We start from the raw sequence: 26,446 nt of genomic DNA, 5'->3' as shown, positions 1-26,446 counted from the left end.
GTTAAACTCATTATCATGCCCATAGAGAATATCCCGTTTGCTTTCCTTACTCTTTTGTGAATCCCTTCTCATACTTCCAGTAAAAAGAACTAGACATAAAACTGATCCAAATGTGGACTACAGCCAGAATACTTCAGAGTATTTTCATTTCTTACCCCAGTTAAATAGTGAGCATATTTTTATTCCTAAAGACAGTCATCACTGCAGCTTAAACAACTACAGTTTGAGTATAACACCATAAATATTGCTTATTGTGGCTCCCACAGCTAACGGGATGGCTGCTAATAATCTTCTCCGTATTGTCATTTAGCTAGAAGTCCCCCTATCTAATATATCTAGTTAAGACCATAACTGCCTGTTTGTTTATGAAAATGTCATAAAATTATAATCCTTACTGAAAGTTTTATTTAGTATATTACTTCTCATGATCTGTTTAAAAATTAAATTAGCCTGGCAAGAATTGGCTAGTTATAAAGCCACTCTGGTTGCCTTCTAATGTTCTTTAAGGGAGTTACTAAGTGGACATTGGACACGCTCTGGTACTTTTCAGATACCAAGCATCTATATTAAGTAGGCCAGTTTAACTGCCAAGGTCATATTTTTGTTTCTAAAGATAAAAACATTTCCTTTCATTTCCCTTTTCTAATCATCAGAAACTTTTCTAAACCCCTAAGCTAAAATTCCTACACTTTGAAAAATCATATCAATATGCAGCAACGCAAATATTTCTGAATATCAATTTATCTTCCAGACAAAAATTTAAAAAAGCAAAAAACAAAAACCTGAAATATTTAAAGAAAAAGGATGCTATGGTATTTGAGTTAATAACACAAGATCCAAAGAATTCAAATTAGAGTTAAGCAGCATTTTCTCACTTAAAACTGAAAGCTTATTCTTAGTTATTCAAAAGGTTTTAAGTCTATATATTATTTAAATTTTTTCTTTCATTTATTAATACTAAAGACAGCTTTTTGGCTCTGTATTACATCTTGGTAAATTCATCAAGTTAATCAGATAATGAGCAATAGGTAAGAGACGAAAACTACAGTCAATCTGTGCTATTTAAAATGATACAGTCAAAGTTTATTCAGCATGAGATTCTGCTATAATTTCATAATTAGAGCATTTATGTTGAGCATATTCCTACCGTCAGTAACCTGCAAAACTTGCACAAGCGAATCGAAACAAGTTTACATCAATAGCTAGTTCCATAAGAGAACAACGCAGCTAAAAATTTTGGGCAATAGTCATAAAAGGCCAAGTCATGCTCTAAACATGAACTTAAAATTATTTTTATCCTCTCTTCTCTCTTTTTGTGGCCAACTCCCACCTTCATGAAGCATCACCTTGTGCCTGGCCTTTAATTAAGACTAATGCTCAACCTGGATGTCAGAAGTACACAACAATGTAGAGAATTTTCAACATCCTGAAAACTGAAGAAATCTGAAATATACATAAAAGGTACTAAAAGGAGGAAAGAGCATCCCAGGGCACTGGGAATTGGCAAGGCTACCACAGCAAGTGTGTATAATTTCCTGAAAGACTGGCACTACGTGAGTGAGAAGCTCATCTGCATGGACAGTGGACTCTTTCCCCAGTCTAGCTCCCAATCCCCAAAGAGTGAAAGTACAGGGTCACTTAATAACTCCTTGATAAGAGACTTCCTTCGAATGAACTTCATACTCAAAGGTGATGGAAGACCCAGGACAGCAAGCATGCATATGCTGATGCCTGGAAGATGAAGGAACAAGCACTCTAATATCCTACTCTTCCTACAGGAAACACTGAGTGTCTGCTATATTCCTGGCTGACAACCACAACGTATATCTAGATCATAAGACAAAGAATTGAGTCCTGGGCATAACTTTTGCTGAGAAAAACACGGAAGAAAGAAAGTTTCCTTTGTGAATATTCGCTATTTGATGATGAGTCATAGTTATTTTGCTTCACTTTAGTTCTTTTAACATGGCCGCTAAATCCAACATTTGGGCCTCTTCAGGCAGTTTCTAGTAACTCCATTTTTCATGTGTATGGTTCACACTTTCCTGTATCTTTGCATGACCCAATTTTTTATTGAAAACAATTTAGATAAAAATTGCAGCAACTCTGGGTTCTGAGTCCTTACTTACTAGAGTTGTTGTTTTTGATGATTTATTCAGTGATTTGCCTGGATGTATGCTATGAAGTCCGTTTCCCTTGCACTATGTAGTTGCTGGTATCTCTCTTTTTTTTTTTTAACATTTTTTATTGATTTATAATCATTTTACAATGTTGTGTCAAATTCCAGTGTAGAGCACAATTTTTCAGTTACACATGAACATATATATATTCATTGTCACATTTTTTTCTCTGGGAGCTACCATAAGATCTTGTGTATATTTCCCTGTGCTATACAGTATAATCTTGTTTATCTATTCTACAATTTTGAAATCCCGTCTATCCCTTCCCACCCTCCGCCCCCTTGCAACCAAAGTTTGTATTCTATGTCTATGAGTCTCTTTCTGTTTTGTATTTATGCTTTGTTTTTGTTTTTGTTTTTTTTAGATTCCATATATGAGCGATCTCATATGGTATTTTTCTTTCTCTTTCTGGCTTACTTCACTTAGAATGACATTCTCCAGGAGCATCCATGTTGCTGCAAATGGTGTTATGTTGTCGGTTTTTATGGCTGAATAGTATTCCGTTGTATAAATATACCACTGCTTCTTTATCCAGTCATCCATTGATGGACATTTAGGCTGTTTCCATGTCTTGGCTATTGTAAATAGTGCTGCTATGAACATTGGGGTGCAGGTGTCACCCTGAAGTAGGATTCCTTCTGGATATAAGCCCAGGAGCAGGATTCCTGGGTCATATGGTAAGTCTATTACTAGTCTTTTGAGGAATCTCCATACTATTTTCCATAGTGGCTGCACCAAACTGCATTTCCAGCTGGTGTCTCTTGTTTTCTTTCTTTTTTAAAAAATTATTATTTCTATTTGTAAGCCTAGCCTTCTAGGGGTCGCCCCTGAGTCAGCATAGCTTGGTGACCAACAAATGGTTGGTCAGAGTCAATAGTCCTATACAGTTGCCATATTTTGCCAATGGATCTGTGTGTAGCTTGGGGAATACATTCAAAGTTTACCCAGTTTACAAATCTTCCCCAGATTTTGCTTTCTGCCTTCATAAGGCCTCACATTCAGCCATGGGCTAGTGGCTCCCTAATACCTTCTCCAGTCTCTCCTAAACATATTTATAGCCTTATGCGTACATATAATGTTCCAGGCTGACAAGGATAAGCAAAACTTTATCAAGAATAACATTGGTCATCTTGTCTCTGATCTCTGTTGTCTGCCCTAACAAGCAGTAAGACTTCAGGCCTTTCCTTACTGTTTGCCAGTGGGATAATCATTGTTTCCATTAATCCTCCGACATATGACATTTTCTATGCTATGCTCCACATCAAGTCAGTCGCCTTGGGCGGCAGAGCTGCCAGTCTTTTGGCATGACTAGCCCAGCAGAACTTTTGTGCCAAGAAGCTAGGGGGTGGGGGACAGAGATTGGAACTCTAGGCAAAATGCCACAGACTCCTACTGCTCTTACTGAGCTTCAGTAGATTTTCTTGATAAATGCTTCTCAATTTGTTATATGCCTCTGGTCAATTTCCAGAATCCTTAAATGGTTGTTTTGGACAATTCTGTTCAGTTTTGTTGCTGCTTTTGGTGGAGAGGATGTGCTGAGCTCCTCACTCAGCCATTTCAGAAGTCCATGCAGACTTTCTCTTGACCCCTGTGTCAGTGGGCATCTGCAGACGGGTAATTTTTAGCCAAGGTCCCAAGTTCCCTCTTGACTTCTGCTGATAGAAGCCTTAAGGCAAGCAAGTGGGGGATTCCTTTGAGTATGGGCTCCCTCATCTTTCAGATGGGAAGTAGAGTGGGTGTGACTTCTTGGCCTACCATATAGTATGATTTGGGGAGAAAACTAAAATAATATCCTCATCAGTTCAGTAGCTTCTGCAGCTAATATCAAAGATACTCTTAAAAAATGTCTTGTAGGACTAACCACTCTGTCCTATTGATCCAACTATGTGTATAAGAGAAGTGGCAAGGAAGATAATCTCAAAAATGTGTAAGCAGAACTTTCCTGATGCTCTGCTTAACTCTCTCACTTGAGAGGTACTAAAACAGTCTCAAGTGATCCAAAGCTCAGCCATTAACACTGCGTGGTGAACTGGAAAAAGAATCAATACTAAGGTTTATAGCAAACTTCAATAGAAACAAGCACTTTTCAAAATGTGGTCCTTATACTACCTGCACCAGAATCATCCATGATATTTTTTTTAATGCACATTTCTAAGTCTCACCCCTATATATAAGGAACCAGAATCTATAGCAATAGAAAGTAGAAATATTTATTTTTAAGAAGTATATTATGCATACAAAAGTTTGAAAATCAGACCCTTTGTTTTATCAATCCTACTCACTTCTAATGCAAATTAGAATTAATTACATGGATACAGAACCCAAAATTGGGATTCATATAACAGCAATCTAGGGACTAGAAGTTTAAGTAACAACAATAAAGGGTAAAAATTCTTCCTCAAGGTATACACTTTTTTGGACTTTCCTTTTCCTGTTTGGATTGCTGCCTCTTCAAGCTCATTTATAACACACTACCTTCCTTCATGAGAGGCCCAGACTGCCTTCTGGATAGGAAGCAGTAACTTTGGGGCAGGAGCTCACACTTAACACTCTGTGTAAGGGACAAAAGAAGTCCTCCCACGTTCATGGAATGCCTAGCCTGGCTTACCAGGGTAACCATCAGAGATTTCAGTCCAAAACACCAGTTAGCAATAAAACATATTCCATTATCTGGAGCCTTTTTCTTAAACTTGTTTTTCAGGAAACTAAGGAAGATGGAAGCCATATAGTAATCAGTGATATGGCATCAGAGGATTCAGAAAACCTTTAGTTACATAAACTCACAATTTACATTCAGTTTTTAATACCACATTTTATGGCAATTAACACAGCTTTCAAAAGTCTTCATGAGATTTGCTAGTATAATCTTGCAAAAATTTTATTATTACTAATATTTCTAAAATTTTAGGCTAGCAGAACTGAATTTCTTTTATGTTATTAAAAAGAGACTTACTCAAGGTTTAAATATACAGAATCTGTTGTCTGGTTGAGAATAAATACAGCCTGAAATAAGTCCTGAATATGCATATTTGCAAGGTAGCCAAATACACTATAAATCTTAACTAGGACGAAAGGCATCGCCATAAACTGACTATATTTGTTTGCATTTAAAAGTTTCAGTAATGCAAACATTAACTATTTTAATAGGAGTTTATATAGTTAAAATTTTACAAATAAATAAGTAAAAGTCTAAATTTGCCACAAATCCTGCAGATAAAAACCAGGTTATTTTAATACCAACTATGTGCAGATCTCTATACGCTGTGTTTATCAAGCTCATACCTATACTCCGGGTCACTGTCATAGGCAGAGTCTCTATATAAAAGCCCTCTTTTCAGTTCCAGTTCGTCTTCTTTCTCTGGGTCTCTCTCATCCTGAAAAATGTAAAGATTTCCATTAATTTATTTTATAATTAGAATGACACCCTCTCATTCAATGTAAAAAACTGAATTAAATCCTGGATTTCTTAGTAAGGAAACAAAAGAGTAAGTGAGATTTTATTACTCTGTTCAATAGTTCAAACAAAACTAATATAATTTCACTATAGTTTTGATAATACTGCTTATCAAAGACTAGACACACAGTAGATGTTTCTTGCATCAATGAATGAATAGGAGTGGATAGTGTGTCAAGATATGTAATAATATGCATAGTAACAGCTTACACATTGTTATGTGGACTCCTAAAATCTGCACCTGCACTCTGCAAAATAAGTATCTAGGAAAACTATGTAGATGTAAGCATTTTAACACATACCTATGACTTACAAAGGAAATGACTTAGAATTTTACTCAGAATGCAATAACAAACCCCAAGAGGCAAAAATAAAAAGCAAGGTAGTTGGAATTACATGATTCCTCTTCCTTCTATGGGCAGCTCGTTCTTTCCTTCTGACAGACACGCTCAAGGGCGTGAGAGTTTGGATTATAAAGAGAGAGCTTTGTAAAGGGTGTCATTCATAGTAACGATGTTCTTATGTATGGTAATTTTATATAATCTAGTATCAAGTATCTTTCTCAACTACCAGCCAATACCCTCATTCTGTACTCAAACAGGAACAGAAATGAAGAGAACTGACGGTAAAAGAAACTAGTAAGTACAAAGAGATTGTCTCAAGGAGTAGTGTTAATAAGGTAGTCCTTCATTTTATGTAAGAAATCAGCTGAACAAAGATTATGAAGAAAAATGGTTTAAAAATTTTGCTGATGGCATGAAATTGAGATGAGAGCATTCAGTTAAAGATGTAAGCAATAAATATTATAGCAAGTTAAAAATCACAGAAAATGTGAATATATCTTTAGAACTATTATAACTTCTAGGTAAAATGAATCCTTTTACTATTCTGAAGTAACTCCATTTATTCCTATTAATGCTTTTTTCCCCTAACAGTTTTGGTTTACTATTAATATAGCTACAATAGCTTTCCTTAAGTTAGTGCTTGGATGGCATATATTTGTCTTTTTATTTTCAACTTTTCCTTAATATTTGGTTTCTATCTTTTTCTTACATAGCATATAGATGGATATTGCTTATTTTTGTCCAGTCTGGTAAGTCAATGAAGTAGAGCACTTATATTAACATCACAGAAAATGTGATCGCCTGCAATGATTACAAAGGACAATACAAAAGAAAGTGTAAGACATAAAAGAAACAATGTAATGTTTTCAACCTTCAGAAACAGATTGTGTTACAAGAAGAACTGAACGAAAGAGATGTAAATAATGTTGAATTTTAAAATTCCATCCTTGGAAAAGTTATTAATTTCTAGATTATATAATAAGTGGTATTAGACATAAACATTAATCAATATTCTTTATTCAATTCTGTCAATACAGTTGAATAAATAATTTTTGACCAGGAATAATAGAAAATGTGAATAAACATTTACATGTAAAAAAATAAAAATACCTTTATAAATATGAACCTCAATTATTCATTAAATATACCCCTGTTTTGAGCTGGGCACTTATTATCCTAGACTCTGAGGATAGAAAGATGACTAAGACATGGTTCCTGCACACATGTGGAATAAGGTTTGTCCATTCTATGAAGCTCCATGAGTAGAATGGATCGAAGGGTAGAATTACTAGGAGGCATTGTAAAGAACAAAATGAGGAAGAACTTTCTAATTAGTAGAGCATTCTAAAAACAGAATGGCTACCTTAAGAGGGAGTAAGATCACAATCACTACAGCTATTCATTCAGAGCACTGATACTGATCTGGAATCAAAGATTTCATGGAGGGGAATTCTAGCCTGAGAAACAAAAAGGACTAGAAGGCCTTCATGGTTATTCTCTTTAAATTTTAAAACTATATTTTGTGACATTTTATATATATTCAAAACACATACATATCTTTTATTATAAGAGTCTGCTTATGTAGGCTTTTTTTAAAAAGGTCAAGTTATATAAAAGCAAAGAGGCAACAAATATCATCCCTTATCATAAGCTATTAAGTATAAGTAAAGTAAGTATTTGAAGAGATGTGTCATTCAGTGCCTGAAAATACATTTCCAGGGCACAGAGAAGCGCCTCCCCTCTTACTCTTCACCAGCATTCCCATCTGCCCACAGGGTAAATACAGAAAAAGATGGATGACACCAATATTTGTTGAGTTCCTTCAAGGTATCTAGGACTGAGTTAGGTACTTCTTATCTGAGTCTCTTGTAAGCCTTCAATAACTTCAATGAAAAAGGTATTTCAACTCAGAAAAATTAATAACTTGCCTAAAGATACAAGTTATTAAGTGGCAGAGCTGGGTTTTAAACCCAGATCTAACCTGATTTACATTATACTGCCTCCTAGAATGCAAATAAGCTGGACTACAAAGTCAAAGTCTCTTTTCTAAACCATTAGATTATTCTCCTGTATGAAAATTAGGCTCAAACTCTTTCAGCTAATATCTATTCAGTTAGTTTTTTAATGAGGGTATCCTGAAATAATATAGCCCAGAAGAAACTTTTTTCAGGATTTCCATGAAGAAACGTTTTTCTTTAAGCAAAAGTCATTAATAAAATGACACATTATTAACAGAAGTTGTGTGCTTTCCTTTCCTAAAACTGGCAGTAAGTTAAATGTTCTCTCAAGATTCCTGTCCCCAGTGATCACTATCTCACACATGGAACTGACATGCTCAGAACATCCCTGGGACAAAGAAATAAAAGGCACCCTCTCAAGCTTGCAAACTGAAAAATTTAGGACAAAAATGGTTCAATAGTCTAAGATAAAGCCAGAACTAAAAGGCAGGCATCTCACTAATTACATAGTATTTAAATTAAACATGCACCTGACATTCTCAAATAAAATTCTCATATATAGCTAAAATACCTATAAAATGTGTTTTATTACTATCAAATTCAAAACATCATTTACAATAAATTGTATACAAGGACAAGAATTCAAATAGAATTTAATTACTAGTTCTAATTTGCATTATCACCGTGGACAATTAATGGCTTTGATTTCCTAATTCATAAGACAGAGAAAATTCAGAGTTGCTCAAAGTCACAAGGATAATAAGTTGCAGAGCTGACCTCAAACCAGGTTTTTCTAATTATATCACCTGGTTTATAAGTGTAACAGAGGATAATAAAGTCGAAAGGAAAGATCACTTAAAGAATAGTTAAATGATAATTTTGACACTTTCCTGGAGGCAGAGTATGAAAAGGCATTTTTAAGGGTTAATTTTGTGTGTCAACTTGGCTCAGCCACAGCGCCCAGGTATTTGGTTAAACATTATTCTGGATATTTCTGCGGCGCTTTTATAGATGAAATTAACATTTAAATCACTAGATTCCAAATAAAGCAGACTGCTTTCCATGAATGTGGGTGGGCCTCATCTAGTCAGATGAAGGCCTTACCAGGACAAAGACTGACCTCCCTGAGGAAGAAGGAATTCTGCCAGCAGACTGCCTTTGGATTCAAACTACAACTCTTCACTGAGTATCCAGACTGCCAGCCTATCCCATCAGATTTTGGACTTGCCAAGCCTCCACAATCATATGAGCCAATTCTTTAAAATTTCTTTCTCTTTCTCTGTGTGTGTGTGTGTGTATGTGTGTTATACACACACATCCTGTTTCTTTTGCTTCTCTGGAGGAATGAGAAACTCCTGCCACATTACAGTTGGAGGCGTCAGTGCCTCACTTCCAACAATGGCTAGAACAATCAGACAGAAGATCAGCAAGCAAACAGAAGGCTTGAACAACACCATAAACTACCGAGACCTAACAGGAAGCTATTGAACAGTCTACCAGACAACAGCAGAATATACGTTCTTCTCAGGTACACATGAAAAATTCTCCAGGAAAGACCATATTATGTTAGGCCATAAAATGAGGCTCAGTAAATTTAAAAGGTCTAAAATCATACAAAATATGTTTTCTGGCCACAATAAAATGAAATTAGCAAATTAAATCCATTAATGAAAACTGTTTAAACATTTAAGAAATAAATAATCTTATACAAACTCTTCCAGAAAGTGAGTGGGAATATTTTCCAACTCCTTTTCATGAAGCCAGTCAACATATGAGGAGCACATTACAGGAAAGGAAACTTACAGGCCAATCACTGTCATTAACTTGGACATAAAAATCCTAGGTAAAATATTAGTAAATTGAAACCAGTGATATCTATTTTTAAAAAATCATGACCAGGAGTTTTATTCCAAGTATGCAAGTATGGTTTAACACTTGAAAATTGGGTAAGTAATTTACTACATTTAAAAAAGGAGAAAAAAAATCATCATCTCAATAGATGCAGTGTGATAAAATTCATACATATATAAATTTAAAAATTCCTAGAAAATAAGGAATACAAGGAATTTCTGCAATCTGACAAAGAATGACCACAAAAAATGTACAGGAAACATCATACTTTATGCTGAATTACAAAAAGCTTTCTTCTTTGGATGGCAAACAAGTCAGGATGCCTTCCATATCACCACTTCTATTTGACATTGGAAACCCTAGATAGTGTAATAAGGCAAAAAATAAACAAAAGTCAAAGATTAAAGAGGAAGAAATAAAAATGTCATTATTTACAGATTTCATGATTATATATGTAAATATCCAAAAACTACCATTTATTAACATTAATATGTGAATGTAAGGAGGTCACTGGATATAGGCCACCATACAAAAATCTATTCTAGTCATCATTCAAGAATAAGTAGATGACAGAATTTTAAAAGATACAATTTATCATGGCACAACAATATCAAACATCTAGGGATAAATCTACTGAAATACACTCAAGCCTTCTAAAATGAAAACTATAACATAACTGAAAGAAATTAAAGGTCTAAATTAATTATAAAAGTCACCATTTTCATAGATTGAAAGACTCAGTACTGGTAAGATATCAGTTCTCCTCTAATCATGGCATAGATTTAATGTAATCTCAATCAGAATCCTAGCAGGTTTTTAAAAACTGACAAGTTGATTCTGGAATGCAGATCAAAACTCAAAAAAACCAAGAATTATCACGGCAATCTGCAAGCAAGAACAAAGCTGAAGAACTTATGCCGTGGGATGTCAAGAGTAATTATAAACCTACAGCAAATGAGAAAGTATGGTACTAATGCAAAATCAGATCATTAAATCAATGAAACAGAATATCCAGAAACAGACTCATGTATCTAAACTCCCAGTGGAATGGAACAGAATCCAGGATTCTCTCCAGTGTAATACAGTGAGGAAAAGAATGGCCGTCTGGAGAAAGACGCTGGATCATAATGGGGATAAACTTAACCTTGATCCAAATCTCACATTATACATACAAATCAAATCCACATGCATTGCTGGGTTGTTTTTTTTGTGTGTGTGTGTTTTTTAAAAAATATTTTTGTTTCTTATTTTTTTTTTCAAGAGTGGAGGTAATTAGGTTTACTTATTTATTTTTAGAGGAGGTACTGGGGATTGAACCTAGGACCTTGTGTATGTTAAGCATGCGCTCTACCTCTTGAGCTACACCCTCCCCTGCAAATGCACTGTTGGTCTAATTTGAAAGGCAACATGATGAAAGATTTTTAAAATATCAGACTATCTTCAGAACCATGATGAGCTAAAGTTTGCTTACATGGGGTAAAGAAAGCACTAACCAAAAGAAGAGAAAAACTGGGCTATGTTTAATTCACAAAAGGACTCTCATTAAGAAAACGAACATGCAAGTCACAGATTGGAATATACTCATAATATAAAACATTGCCGTCAGAAAATGTCCAGGAATGAAAATAAAAGACCTTAAGAAACATATGGCACACAGAAAACAAGTCTAATGTGTGCTTTTTGAGAAGCACTATAAATGCTAAACTGAATAAATACAAAGCAAACCATACTTAAATGTATAATATTTAACTGCTAAAGTAAATGACCAAAAAAAAAAAATCTTTAAAAAGATTACCAGAGAAGAGAATTCCAGGAAGATACTGGTGGAACTGTGGTGGCAGAACAATGGTTCCCACTGAGGTCTACGCCTCAGTTCCCAGAACCAGTAAATCTGTTACCTCACGTGGCAGTAGGTAATTTTACAGATTTGATTAAGGTTAAGGATCTTGATAAACTGAGATTACCCTGGATTATCTGGGTGGGTCCAAACTAAATCAAATGAGTTCTTAAAAGCAGTGAAACACTTTGTGGCTGTGGTTAGACAGAGGAAGATGTGACTAACAATAAGTGTCAGCGAGATGCAATGTTGCTGGCTTTGCACATGGAGGAAAGTGGCCAAGAGCCAAGGAATGTGGACGATTGCCAGAAGCTGGAAAAGGTAAGGGAATGGATCCTCCCCTGGAAACTCTAGAAGAAAAAAGTCCTGCTGAAACCTTGATTTTAGCCCTTTGAGACACATGTCATACTTCAGGTCTACAGAAATGTAAGCTTTTGAGCCACCAAGTTGATGGTAATTTGTTATGCAGCAATAAAAAACAAATACACAGAGGTACAAATCCCCTCATAAAACATACAGTAATTATTTTTAGGTTAGATGGAATAATTCATGGCAGACCAGCACTCTTGCTAAAAGCCAGAAAAAAATGAAAATTTCTATATTTTCAGCTATTAGGAAGGTAGAGAAACAATGAAGACTAGAGATACTAAAATTTCAGAGGAGAGATGCTTTCAAAGGTGGGCTAATTATCTATACCTTCATTTTTCCAAATCATGTGCACATTCTGAGCATGGGCCAGAGGCTGAGAACCAGGGCTTCTAACAGGACAAGGGTTATTGTTGTGACACAGAGAAACGAACAAAGCTTTTGATGATTGTATAAGAGCGAGGTGATGAAACTGGGGTTTTATGAGGATTTAGATATACAGCCAGTTTCTCGGTCATGACATTTATTGACTTAATGAAGCTGCACAGGACTACTGGGTAGCTAACCCCAAATATCTGAAAAGTAGAGCAGATACTAGTATTGTCTCGTGGTATTTAAGAAATAAAGATCTACCAGGGCAAGAGGACTTGAAAACACAAGAAGCAAAAACCCTAGAGATAATATTGACACTTAAGGAATTGTAACTATTCTTAAACTGAAGACCCTTAACAATCTGAACTACCTAAGTTGAGACACTTGGTCTTGGCTCAGACAAAGGCTATTTCTGGGGACAGAACACTCAGCAGAAATTTTTTTTGTGAATCACACTAGGCTAGAGAGGTAAAACTGAAGACTGGAAGAGCCTCAAACACATAAAAAGTCCTTATGAAGATATCTGCTAAATTTTGAAGTTGTGCCAGATTGGGGGGCAACAAGCTAATCCAAAAATGACTGAAAAGCAAAAGAACTATGCCACACAATCAGGTTGTACTTAAAAGACAAACATCCATCAGAAAGAAAGACTTTGAAAACACAGTAGGTGAGAGTTAAAAGCCCTGAGAAGTAGTGAACTGACAGTTAACCATTTGCAAGGACATCTCCCCTGAAGGCACCTGACTTCTGAGAGCAGCTGGAACTGCTCACAGAGCTCGAGCTGCTGGACAGAGGAGCCAGCAGACATCCTGGTGCCTACGCAGGACTGGTGTCACAAAAACAGACTAGAGGGGACTCAAATATGTGATTAATGTCTGAAACTTCCTGGTGTGGAAATGTAAGGAACTAAGCCAAAAACCCCTGACAAGCAGGGCAAAAACTGTTTTGATTTCTTGGTACTAAGAAGACAAAGACATGAAAGCATCTAACTTGAAAACACTGGGGGCTTATGTCCCCAAAAGAGGGCTGAACTGAGATTTAGCAAAAGTTTGATTAAAGATAAACTGAGATTTACCAGCAGATAAGCATAGCCTCAACCCAATTCAGTCTCTTTTGATTCAAGGTTATCAGCCCATGATACTACCTAGAAGAAAGGAGAAACCCTTCCATCACCTGGAAAAATCTAAAGTTCTTTTAAAAATACTATCTAAATTTTAATTCTAAAATAAGTGGTACACAAAGAGGCAGAACTACATGACTAGTAAGCAAAAGTGAAAAAGACAAAGGAAGCAGTTCCCAAATTTAATCCAGGTATCAAGAGTCAGGAAACAAGCACTTTAGAATAATTACGATCAATATGTTCAAGAAAATAGATGGGAAGTTGGACAAAACAGACATAAAGGTTAAGGAGATCAAAAAAGTTGGCATCTGTAAAAATAAATCTAAGAGCCATTTTATATCTAAAAATTAAATAGCTGAAATAAAGAACTTAATAGATGGATGAACAGCAAATTGGAAACAGAAGACGATAACATTAGTGAACTAGAGGATGGGTTCATAGGAAACATTCACAATAAAAGAAAAATAGAATGGTAAGTATAAAAATAAATGTAAAACACGTATGGGAGACAATGAAAAGGTATAGCAGATGTAACGGGGCACCCAAGAAGTAAGAAATAAGGGAACAGTCATATAGCATATGTGAGGTAACAGGCTAGAATTTTCCAAACTAATTTAAGTCATGAATTTACAGATTCAAGAAGCTCTCAGCATTCTGAGCAAGATTAATACATAAAACTGAATCTTTGAAAACAAAGGCAAGAGAAAATATTAAAAGAAGCCAAATATAAAAGACATTACCTGCAAAGTGGCAAGGGTAAAACAGAAAACTCACTTCTCAAAGAATTGACAAAAGCCATAAGACAACAGAATAACATTTTTAAAGTGCAGGAAGATAAACATCTGCCATCAAACAATCCTTCACAGATTTAGTAGATCTTTAAAAAAATTAATAAGTAATAAGTTAACAAAAATAAGAAAAATTTCCAAAAGCAGGCCTGCATCAAAAAAACACTAAAGGGAATTCTTCAGGCAAATGGGAAATGATCCTAAATAAAAATAGAATCCAAAAATAAAGAGCACCAAAAAAATGAGTACGTAGGCAAATATAAATATTACTATATAAAACAATACAGAGGCAAATATAAATATTACTATATATCAATATTATCAATGTATTATGAAAGACATGCAGATAAGGACACAGAGAGGATGAAAGTAAAAGGATGAAAAATACCAAGCAACATTAACAACAACAAAAGATTGTATGGCTATTATAACTCTATTTGAAGGCAAGAAGTGTTCCTAGAGATAGACAGTTTACAACAATGAACAAGTCAATCAGAACAAATCAATCTAAACTTGTATGCAACCAATAACACAGTTTTAGAATATGCCAAGCAAAACCATAAAACGTTATCAATTCATACCCTCTGGAATAGCTGTAACAACAACAACAACAACAAAACAGAAAATACACTGTGTTAGCAAGGATATGTAGAAATTAGAACTCTCAATCACTGACACTGGAACTCTTCAAAAAACTCTTTGGCAGTATCTTCTACAGAATACACATGTTCCTTATGATGCAGAAATTCCATTTTAGTATCTAACTAACAGGAATACATACGTATGTTCATCAAAGAACATATACAATAATGTTGATAATAGCACTATTAGTATTAGATCCAAATAAAAAGTAGGATAAATTGATAAATTACAGTATTTTTATCAGAATATTTAAAACAGGGGTTGGCAAACTATTTTTGTGAAGGACCAGATAGTACGTTTTGCAGGTTATGTGGTCTCTATCACAATTATTCATCGCTGCTGTTGTAGCTTGAAAATAGCCATAGATAATATATAAATAAATGATCCTATCCATGTTCCAATGAAATTTAAAGGTCTGAAATCTGCCTGTGGGTCATAGTTTGCTGACTGCTGCTATCCAGAAATAAAAATGAAGTACACGCAGGTCACCAATGTAGTTATCAGCCAAAGAAACCAGGTCCAAAAGAATAAATATTGCGTGACTCCATTTATGAAATGTAAAAAACCACACAAAACTAATCTACATGTGGTTAGATACTAGAATAGTGGGACATATAGTAACTGAAATGAGGCACCAGAGGTAATGCCATGTCTCTGACTTGGATGCTGTTTATACATGGGTTCACTTTGTGAAAACTCACTGTGCTATATAATTTATACTGTATTGTATATGTTATACTGATTTTTAAAAAGATTAATTACCTAGAACACAGTACTAAAAAAGCCATGGAAGACATCTGCAACAAAATGGAGTGACAAGATATTTGCATGAACCCCAAAATCTGAGAAGATGGGAACAAGCCACCAGGAGTTTACAAGAGACAGTTGGTAACATTATCTCTGGAGGAGAAATCAGAGGAAAATATTAATGCATCTGATAAACCAGATAACTTCAAAATAACAAAAGAGAGTTTCACTCAAAAGTTCAGTGGGCCAACAGCAACTGAAATTGGAAGAAGTTTTCTTACTTCCACCGTGATGAGTACTGAAGAAGCTAGAGCAGTCTGGGACCCATTAACTCTCAAAACTCGCATGCCAAAGTCACCTTCCAAGATAAAACTTTACATTGAGTAAAAACATCTGGGAGAAGAATCCAAACTGAGAAGGGAAACAAAATTAAGAGAAGAAAAATTCTATATAAAAGTTGGAAAGAGAAAAAGTCAGGAACTCTCTAAGCTGCCATATTTTGGAACAAATGACATAAGCAGAAAAAAAAAAAGAGCTCTCAAGCTACAAATTAAAAAAAGTTAACCTAAATCATATGTCCCTTCTGAAAGTTTAGGAAAAAATAATTCACATACACAAAAAATTCATCATAAGTGGTTAAACTTTAAAGTTTTAAGAGGGGAAGAAAAAGACCAAATAAGGAGCCCTCAGTGAAAGCATGGCAGAAAAGATATGCTCCCAAAACAGAACAAAAATGTATTAAGTGATCTATGTCCTTGTGACCTGAAAATTGACTTACCAAGAGTAAGTGACTTTATAGGAGACCAAGACAGAAACATCAACATCTTTTATGATTCAGCCTCAGAAGTCATATACTGTAATTTCTGCAATAGCCTACTGTTTACACAGGTCAGTCCCATCACATATGGTGGGAGGAAATTACACAGGGATGAGAATACTAGCAGGCAAGAACCACCAGCAGTCACCTTAAGAGTGCAGTCTAAGAGTATCTTTTCCTGATATCTTACCCTGTCAGTAAAAGAAAAATGCTAAACATCCTTAAAAATAATATGACACTTTAAGAAATCAGAAAAAAAATTTTAAATGAGATGGTAAAAATCAGGCAAATAAATGAAAAATAACGAGAGATGAGGACATGAAAAGAATTTGAGAGAGGGTGAAAAATACCTATCAGGTACACTGTAACATGTTCCACGCTCATCTTTTGTTTTCCCTGCCCTACCCCCGGAATTGGCTATTGTTCCAAGAAAAAAAAAGTCGTGGTAACTTTTCTTGAACATAGGTATTTAGAAATACGTAACAGGCTTTAGATCTGGGAGCTGGGTGTGCTTGTTGCCACTGGGCTGTCACTCCTTCTAGACCCTTTTGGAGGACAAAGCTAGGAAATGTGTATGTATGCTAACCCTTGTATTTTCTTATATCTACATTTCCGAATCAATCTATCAATTTATTTAAATTTATAAACATGAATTAAAACTGTTATCTTAGATTCTAATCCAACATCACAGGGTTCATTCCAGCCTTTTATCCATCTTGTTTCTTCATAACTTCTTTGTCTGACAATGAAAAATCTGGTTATTTTAACTACAATTTATTTACTTTTTTTCCAACTCTCATATACATGTAAAATATTTTCAGAATTGTTAATCCATATCCCTGCATGGAACACATTTATCTACTAGAGCAGGGGTTGGCAAACAGCTCCCGGGGCAACTCTAGCCAGTCGCCTGTTTTGGTATGGTCTGATAGCTGGGAGTAATTTTTACATTTTTAAATGATTGAAGGGAAAGAGACAAAGAATATTTCATAAAAATTACATGAAATTCACATTTTATTGCACAGGGATAAAGTTTTACTGGAACACAGACATGCTCCTGTGACTGCTTTTGTGCCACATTAGCAGAGCTGAATAGTTGTGACAAGGACCCCATGGCACACACACACAAAATACTTACTATCTGGCTCTTTCCAAAAAGTTTGCTGATCCCTAAACAAGAACATAGTGATTACATAGCTTTTTTGGCTTTAGCTTTACAGCATTCAGCCAAAATATTATATTCCAAAGTAATTTACTTAAGCTAATTTAAAGACATGTCTTATATTTTTAATACTGCTAGATTTATTATAATCTACATCAAATCCTCTAGAAGACCCAATAAAACACTTTTAAATTCCATACAATAAATTAACTCTTTCTAATGTACATTTTTCTAGAAGTTTTGACAAATGCATAGTCATATATCAATCACACTGGTGTATCAATCAGTTCTTGGACCCTAAAAATTCCCCTGTAAGGCTGGTTTCTTTGTAGTTGACAGCTTCTGCATGCCCTAACTTGTGCTATTTTAACAATGTCATATAAATAAAATCATACAATATGTGACTTTGGGATTCTGGCTTCTTTAATTTAGCAAACTAAATTTAATATTCATCATATTCTAGCATAAATTAATAGTTCTTTTTTATTGCTGAATTATATTCCATTGAATGGCTGTACCATAGTTTATTCACCATACGTAATTAAAGAGCATCTTGGTTGCTTCCAGTTTTTGGTGATGATGAATAAAGTTTCTATAAACATTCACCTACACGCTTCTATGTGAAGATATGCTTTCAGTTCACTTGGGGAAATACCTAAGAGTAGGATTGCTAGGTATATGTTTAAACTTACACAAAACTACCTTCAAACTGTCCTCAAAAGTGGCTGTGGCTGTATCTTTGGGCATTTCCACCAGCACTGAATGACAATTCCTCATTCCATATCCTTGACAGCTTTTGCTACTGCTTTTGGGGGGTAGGATGGGGGTGGAGATTTGTTTTTGTTTAACAATTCTAATATGTGTGTAGCGGTATCTCTGTAGTTTTAATTTGCATTTCTACAATGACTATTCAGCATTTTCTCAATGTTAATTGGATGAAATGTCTGTTCAGATCATTTGCCCATTTTAAACTGGGTTATTTATTTTCTTGTTGAGTCTGAAGAGTTATTTTTATATATGTTAAGTAGTTGATGATATCTGTGATTTGTAAATATTTTCATTCAGAGAATGATTGTCTTCTTATTTCCTTAATAATGTCTTTCATAGAGCAAAAGTTTTTAATTTTAATGAAGTTTAACAATATTTTTCCTTTATAGACTGTTTGGTGTTATATCTAAAATCATTTCTAAATATAAACTAAATGGATTTTCTACTATGTTTTAGGGCTACAATATATTTTGAATTATGTATCAAGAAGTTTGTTTTTGTTTGTCCACAACCATGTATTGAAAAGACAACAAATGGAAAGACTCCATTTACTTGACTTTGCACTTTTGTCAAAAATCAGTATTTGTGTGGGTCTCTGTATGGAGTATCTATTCTATTCCTTGGTATCTACATCTATAATTTAGTCGATACTATAGTCTTCACTGCTGCGCTTTACAGTAGGTCTTAAAATTAGGTAGTGTGTCCTCCAACTTTGTTTTCAGAAATGTTATGGGTTTTCAAGTTCCTTTGCTTTTCCATATACATTGTAGAAACAGCTTGTCAATATCTATCTAAAAACTTGATGGGAGTTCTACGATTTCATTGAATTTAGAGGTCAAACTGGGGAAAAAAGACCTCTTAATAATGAGTCCTCCAGTCCATGAATATGGTATTTCTCTTCATTTAGTTCTATCTTCTTTTATTTCTTTCAACAGTGTCTTTGTAGTTCTCATAATGCAGATCCTGCATGAGGTGTAATCCTGTTATACCTAAGTAGTTTAATTTCTGGTGTTATTGTAAACTGTGTGAATTTTCTTATTTAAAATTTCAATTGTTCCTTGCTGGTATATAGGAAAAAAATACTTTTTTTTGTATTCTGTGGCATTGCTAAACTCACTTTTAGTTCTAGAAGCTTTTCTATAGCTCCTTTGGAATTTTCTATATAGATAACCATATTCTTTGCAAATAAAGTTTTGTTTCTTTCTTTCTAACCTATATGTCTTTTACTTATTTTTTTGTATTTCTACATTATCTAAGACTCCCAGTATGACACTAAATGAATGATGAGAGGGGGGTATGCTTGCCTTGTTTCTAAACTTAGGGGGAAAAGCATTCAGGCTTTCACCACTAAGGATAATGTCAGCTCTAAGTTTTTCAAAGATGTTGTTTATTAGGTTGAGGAAGTATCCTTCTACCTGAATTTTACTAAGTGTGTTTATCATGAAGATAGTTGAATTTTGTTGGATACTTTTCCTGTGTCTATTGAAATGGCACTGAGAACAAATACATATTTAATCTGTTAATAGAATGAATTTACATTACAGTTCTGGAATGAGCCCATTTGATTATGATGTATTTTCATTTTTATATACTGCTGGATTTAATTTACTAGTATAATGTTAAGGATTTTTACATACATGTTCATGGGGGATTTTGGTCTATATTTTTTTTATAAGGTCTGGTTTTGGCATTAGAGTACATGTTGATATCACAAGACAACCTGGGAAGTATTCTTTCTTCTATTTTCAGGAATGTGTAAGACCGGCATTATGTTTTCCATAAAGATTTGGTAGAATTCACTAGAGAAAACCTCTGGATTTAGGGTTTTCTTTTATGGAAGATTCTTAACTTTAAATTAAATTTACTTAATAGGTATACAACCATTGAGATTATCTCTTCTTGAGTTAGCTTTGGTAGCTTATGTCTTTCAAGAAGTTCTTGAAAGTTGTCTTTCAAGAAGTTTCAAACAATTTAACAGCAATATAAACCTAGCAGAATACAGGATTAGCAAACTAGAGAACATTTTAAAAGAAAGTAAACTAGAGAGCAAGTAACTAACAGTAACTCTGCAGTTTTTGCTTCTGTCAGCCTCCTCCATTTTGCAGTCCAGCAGAACACAATTCAAGCACTTCTCCTTCACAGTTCAAATCTCCTGGGCTATTGTTCTCAGTCTGGCTCTAATAAAATTCTTTTCTATTCCTATTATAGATTGTTGATTATTTCCATTGACAAGACAAAACTTCTAAAAATGCTAATCAAAAAAGAAAAAAATGATAAATTGGATTCATTGGACTTAAGAAATTTCCTCAAAAGATATCATTAAGAAAATGAAATGGCACAGAGTGGAAAAAGAAAATTGCAAAACATATCTAAGAACTCATCTCAAGAATCTATATGGAACGCTTAACAAACCAAAATAGAGACAACTCAGCACAAAAATAGGCAAATAACTTGAACAAGTACTCACAAAAGAGGATATCCAAATAGTCAATAAACATATTAATAGTCATAAGGAAACAGCAAGTTAAAACAATTATGTGATAAACTATGTCTTACCTATCAAAATGCCAAAATGAAAATACACACACACACACACCCCATCAAGTAGTTGTGAGGATGTGAAGGATGTGAAACAAACAGAACTCACACGCATTGGTAGCAGGAGTGTAAACTATTAAAATCACTTGGAAAAGTCTTTGGCAGTATCTAGGAAAGCTGAATATTTATACACCCAATGACTGAGCAGTTCCACTAGAGGGACAAACCCAAATCAAATATATACAGTGTTACGCAAGGACACATGAGCTGCTCATAGCAGTACTATAACAGCTCAAACCAAAAACAAACCCAAATGTCCATCAATAGAGGAACAAATAAACCAATGGTAGTATTTTTACACAATGAAGCACCATGCAGCAGCAAGAGTGAAGAACTGTGTAACAAGATGTCTGCATTGCAAAAATGTCTGAATTGCAAAAACAAAACGAAGTAAGTCAAGAAGAGAAAATGAAAAGACATGGTAGGATGTCATTTGTATAAAGATCAAAATACGCAATACTAAGCTTGCTATTAGAAGTGAGGACAATGTTAACTCTGGGAGCGGCAGCCGCTGGGACTATCTATCAGTATACCATATTTTGAAAACGAGTTTAATTTAAAAGCGATACGCATACAGAAACTTTCAACAGTACAAACTGAGGTCAATGTCACATAATCCAGTTATATCCCCAGGACCAAGCTTAGTGCCCAATGACATGTGCCCATGACACATGATAAATAATTGTTTTTAAACTAATGACTAAAACTGGGAATCAAACACAAAGTGAATGATAGACTGTAATTATTTCCTAGCTGTCATTCCTATATATGTTTATTTGCCTTTTCTCAGAAAGTATTCTTATGTTGATGTTCTCTAACATTAAACCTGATAAACCTGACCTGCTCTTTTCCTCTTTTAAGTATTTAATTAACATAAAAATAGCTGGGAAACTTCTTTAAAATACATATGTCTCATCCCCTCTCTCATTCAACCATTTATAGCAAATCTATTTGCAGGAAATGGAATTGCTTTATACTGGGCCACAAAATAACGAGTTCTCATATTTTGAAGGCTGTGGAAAAAATTATCATAAAGTCACTACTTACTGATTCTTTATGAGATAGTTATCATTTATAGTTCACCTGATCTGTGTCAAACATTTTGCATAATGACTCAGGTCAAGCAGGAAGTTAGCTATGTTGCCTTTAGCAAAACCACTGACTTCCATCAAATGGAGCTTGTATTTTTTCTTTTCCTTCACAGTGATTAAATATTGCGAGGTTTAAGCATCTTGGGTGGTTTTCACGCCTAATTAAAAAAGCCTTCAAGAGAAAAATTTAGAAACTAACATATAAATGTCTTTGATGAGCCTGATGTGATTTCAAGACATTTTTTACCCGGTCATGTATCTCATCGCAGTTTGAAGGTGAACACCAATCAGAATGGAATCTGTAGGCATAAAAAACAAAGGTGACTTGTAGCCAGAGGGAGAGGAAAATAAATCTTTCCAAATGCCAGAAAGAAAGTCATTTTTTCCTTATACATATGTGATAACATATAAAGATTAGAATAATATATTTTCTTCCTTTGACCAAAGATAAGAGGCAGATATAAAATCAGGTACTGATTCTCAATTGTAGTATTAAGTCCTAACAATATATTAAATAAATAGCCTTAAAAATAAGGTTTGACATGCTTTTTGGAGAGCATATCTATTTATCTGACCATTTAACAATTTCTATACATAATTCTTTGAAATTTTATCTCTAAATATATAGATTTTTTATATTAGAACAATGATTTCACATATAATACCTCTAAAATTGGTTCTCATTTTCCAGTAATTTAATCATTTTTCTTAAATATGGAAGAAACTCCTTTCTGCATACAGAAAAATAAAACTAATATGAAATGAAACAAAATGTTTACAATTGATGAAAATATTATTTGGAATCCAATACTGCTCTTACTCCTTTAGAATATCAGGGGAAATAAACATTGAGTGATCCCGTCTCAGCACAGATGATATCACTTCTGTAGTCTCTGCTATATGGTAAGTGTACTTAAAAATACATTGAACAATAAGAAAGAAAAATATGACTTAGAGTCTAGTCTTGGAATTAAAGACGTCAAAGAAGAAATAAAGCAACCATTCCTCTTTCTCATGCCCTTCCCACACTGGAAACTAGCATTAGCATAATTAGGCTACTTTGTTTTATGCAAGTAATAATGAAAATTTCCAGGTCCATCTGATTATATATGAAGTGTTCTTGATAATTCCTTTATAAAGGAATGAGTACTAAAATCCTAATAGGTTGCTTAAAACTTTGTCTTTTATCTCCCAGCTTGTTTTCACAAAGTAACAATTTTATACTTTTACACAAAGTATAAACTATTAAGCAGGATAAATGATTTATATAATCTGTTTAAAAGGATGCAATCAATAATGGATGATCATCTACATCTAAATTTTAATCTCCTGCATTTGTAAAAGGAAGTGTTACAGCATCTAGGAAAATATATTGGCAGATTTTGTTATTTGCTACATATGTAACACATCTAGAAAATCTGAGACCCAAATATGCAGCTCCAAGAGGATCTTTTCCATGATACTATGAGAGGATCCACTAGTCTGTGCTGTGGTATAAGAAATGATTGCCTAATAATCGAACTCCATTTACAAAAAGCAAGACCTAAGCATGACTGAAAAGAATATCAGCTCCTTTTAAATTAGATTTGCTATTATTTCTTAGTCTGATTTTAGTAATAACTCTACAAGCTAATATAAATTATAAGTCATAATATTAATGTTTATACTCTGAGAAGAAAACTGCTTCCGAAATGTAATACTTATAATCAAAATTGAAACCGTCTTATGGTGCACTAACTCTGTCGGAGATATTCTTTAAATAGGCTTAAAGAAAAAGGGCCCTCACTATAAATACAGAAATTCATTTGCTAAGAGTCACTGATAAAGTTTTCAAAAGTCTGCTTATATATATACACGATTAGGGAGTCAGTATTTTACAGCAATCTCAGAGGTAAACTTGTTTAATTTTAATGAATATTTACCCAGATAAACGAGAGCTGTATGTTCTGTCATACTCCCAATTTTGCCTGGAACATACAATCTACATTTATATCAGTTTAAATTATTTATTGATTCCAAGGGACTATATAAACACCCTGAAAGTATATTTCTCAGTGGCCTAAAAGATAGATCAGAGAATGTCTTATATTTAAAGATGTGGCCCTGAGTATGCTAAAAATACAAAATGTTTTTGTTCCTAGTAATACGTCTTAAAGACAAATTGATATATTTTACTCTCCTTTAGAGACGAGACAGGGATCTTTTTTCAGAAAATATCCTCAAAGTAGAGGTGAATGTAGAAAAGTTCACTTACCTTAGAACATACCCCAATAAAATTTGAAGTTATACTCAAAACTAAAATGCCATTATATCTTTTATTTTAAAAGTACCCCACACTTCCTCAAGTCACAGGGAAAATATGTAATATTGTTTAATATTTGAATCACTGATTTCCTTCTAGCAAAGAGCTTAACCACATCTACTGCCCAACATCAAAATAAATGTGTAAATGCGGCTATCTACTCTAAACCATGCCCTGCAATGAAATATGAAAAAGGGAGAATTGACTTTAGCTATTCTAAATGAAGAATTTTTGAAAATAGCCTCAATGAAGAATTTAAAAACCTGCATAGGACAGACTTTAAAAACTGGGACAAAATTATATACAAGGATAAAATAACACAAGACTAAAACTGACATTTTACTATAGTGGTAGACAATTGGAGAGTTCTGCAAAATATGCAAAAATGCAGAAAAATAAAACAATCTTAATAAAAGTACATACAAGGAGATACAGGTAAAAAAAATTCTTGAAAAACTACAGATATGGCAAAGAACCCAATCAAGAAAAACACAAGTGCTTAATTCTAAAAGTAAGTAAAAGGAGACCAACTGACAGACTGAACACCTGAGCAGACATGGAAATCAGAGACAGTTCCCTGATAATTGAGATGCAAGTTATCAGACTTCAGCAGAAAAACCCTCTTCAAGAACTTCTCTGGAACTTTTAAAGCCTACAGATACACATACACATAGACACATATCTCCCTATATAAACATATAGATACTTCTTTTTATCTATCTATCCATCTACCTACCTACCTATCTGAACTTGATGATCTCCCTAGGCATGATTCTAATAGACTTGAAGCAACATTAATCAAAATTCCCTATCTCAGGATGAGAGTCTTCAGCATATACCCATTTCGAGTGTTCACAGCGTTAATGAGGAAACAGACAAATCTATCTGTTTAAAACAGGGATGTTTTAGTGCAGTTTCCAGACTGACACATTCTTGTTTTGAATCATCAGTTCTCAGACGAACTTTTGATAGACTCTCTACAGCTCACTTAAACTTTGTCATTTATGTCTGATGGCCCTAATATGCCGTAGGAATTTAGTGTGCTACTTGAGCTTTTTGATACCATCTGTAAAGATGGATTGTTTCCACGTGTTGATGGTATAACTCTTAGGTTTTCAAATTTCTATAAAATTTCTTAAATTCCCAGAGTTGGGTTTTTGGTTTTGCCTTTTTGTGTGTGTGATTTACGACAACTCTTGTTTTCTATGTTACTAACTGTGAGAAAGGCAAAGAATTTCCAATTTGGATTCAACAACAACAACAAAAGCAGATGAAGAGGAATTATTTCTTTCACATTCAAGTTATAATAAGTGTCTAGCTTTGGTTGCCAAAGTGTTTTTAGAGGGAGAGCTAGAATCTTTACATGGTTAAGATTCTCTTGGCAAGTTGGGGGTAAGTAACTTGAGGAAAATGGGTACCATCTACCAACAATATATACCTTCATTATTATCACTAAAAGGAAAGTATAACCTACGGTATTTTTATGCAAAAACCATGACTATAATATTAAATCCCTATGAATCTACTAAAAACAAATTATTGCATACTCAATTTTTCACTTTGTGAACTATAATATTTAATTAGGGTTAAAGTGACCCTAATTAATAAACTCACACAGTTAATTAACTCATTTCAAGAGAATCGGACTGGGGAAGGAGTATCTAACACTACATAATATGCAATATGTTCCAAAAAAAATTAAACTAAGCCTCTTGAAATCACTATATGAATAACTGCTGCCTGTCTTTTTTAATGATGATTATTCAAAAATTTAGTACAGAAATAGAGGCTAAACATTACCTTTCCCTGAGAGAAGCTCGATTTAACACAGGGCTTGGAGAATGCTTTGGCACCGTTGAGGGTGCTGAATGAACGAGTAAGGTTCTGGCTGAATGCTGGGGCTTGCTACATGACCTTGAGCTCAAATATTCATCACACCTTTCCAAAGAGTCATCGAAGTCTCTCCCATGAGGTGTTCTGATAACCTGTTTAAAAATTACATATGTACACACATGATATACATAGTCACATTTTATACATACACATACA

General features: G+C 34.2%; 1 protein-coding gene across 2 annotated transcripts in view; it reads right to left on the bottom strand.

The window, feature by feature from the left end:
* The window catches only part of SPATA6 (spermatogenesis associated 6), a 98,553-nt gene that overhangs the window by 6,408 nt on the left and 65,699 nt on the right, over positions 1-26,446 (bottom strand). Inside the window, exons 10-12 of one of the 2 annotated variants that reach the window (XM_006200457.4) lie at positions 26,198-26,382; positions 22,295-22,394; positions 5,463-5,554 (exon numbers count right to left, since the gene is read on the bottom strand). In XM_006200457.4, coding sequence (XP_006200519.1) covers positions 5,463-5,554; positions 22,295-22,394; positions 26,198-26,382 — 377 coding nt within the window. The remainder of the gene's footprint in view (positions 1-5,462; positions 5,555-22,294; positions 22,395-26,197; positions 26,383-26,446) is intronic. The other variant, XM_006200459.4, reaches the window with a different exon arrangement.

The sequence above is a fragment of the Vicugna pacos genome, chromosome 13 (assembly GCF_048564905.1).
Source record: "Vicugna pacos chromosome 13, VicPac4, whole genome shotgun sequence".
Taxonomy (NCBI): Eukaryota; Metazoa; Chordata; class Mammalia; order Artiodactyla; family Camelidae; genus Vicugna; species Vicugna pacos.
This window is presented reverse-complemented; position numbering and strand designations above follow the sequence as displayed.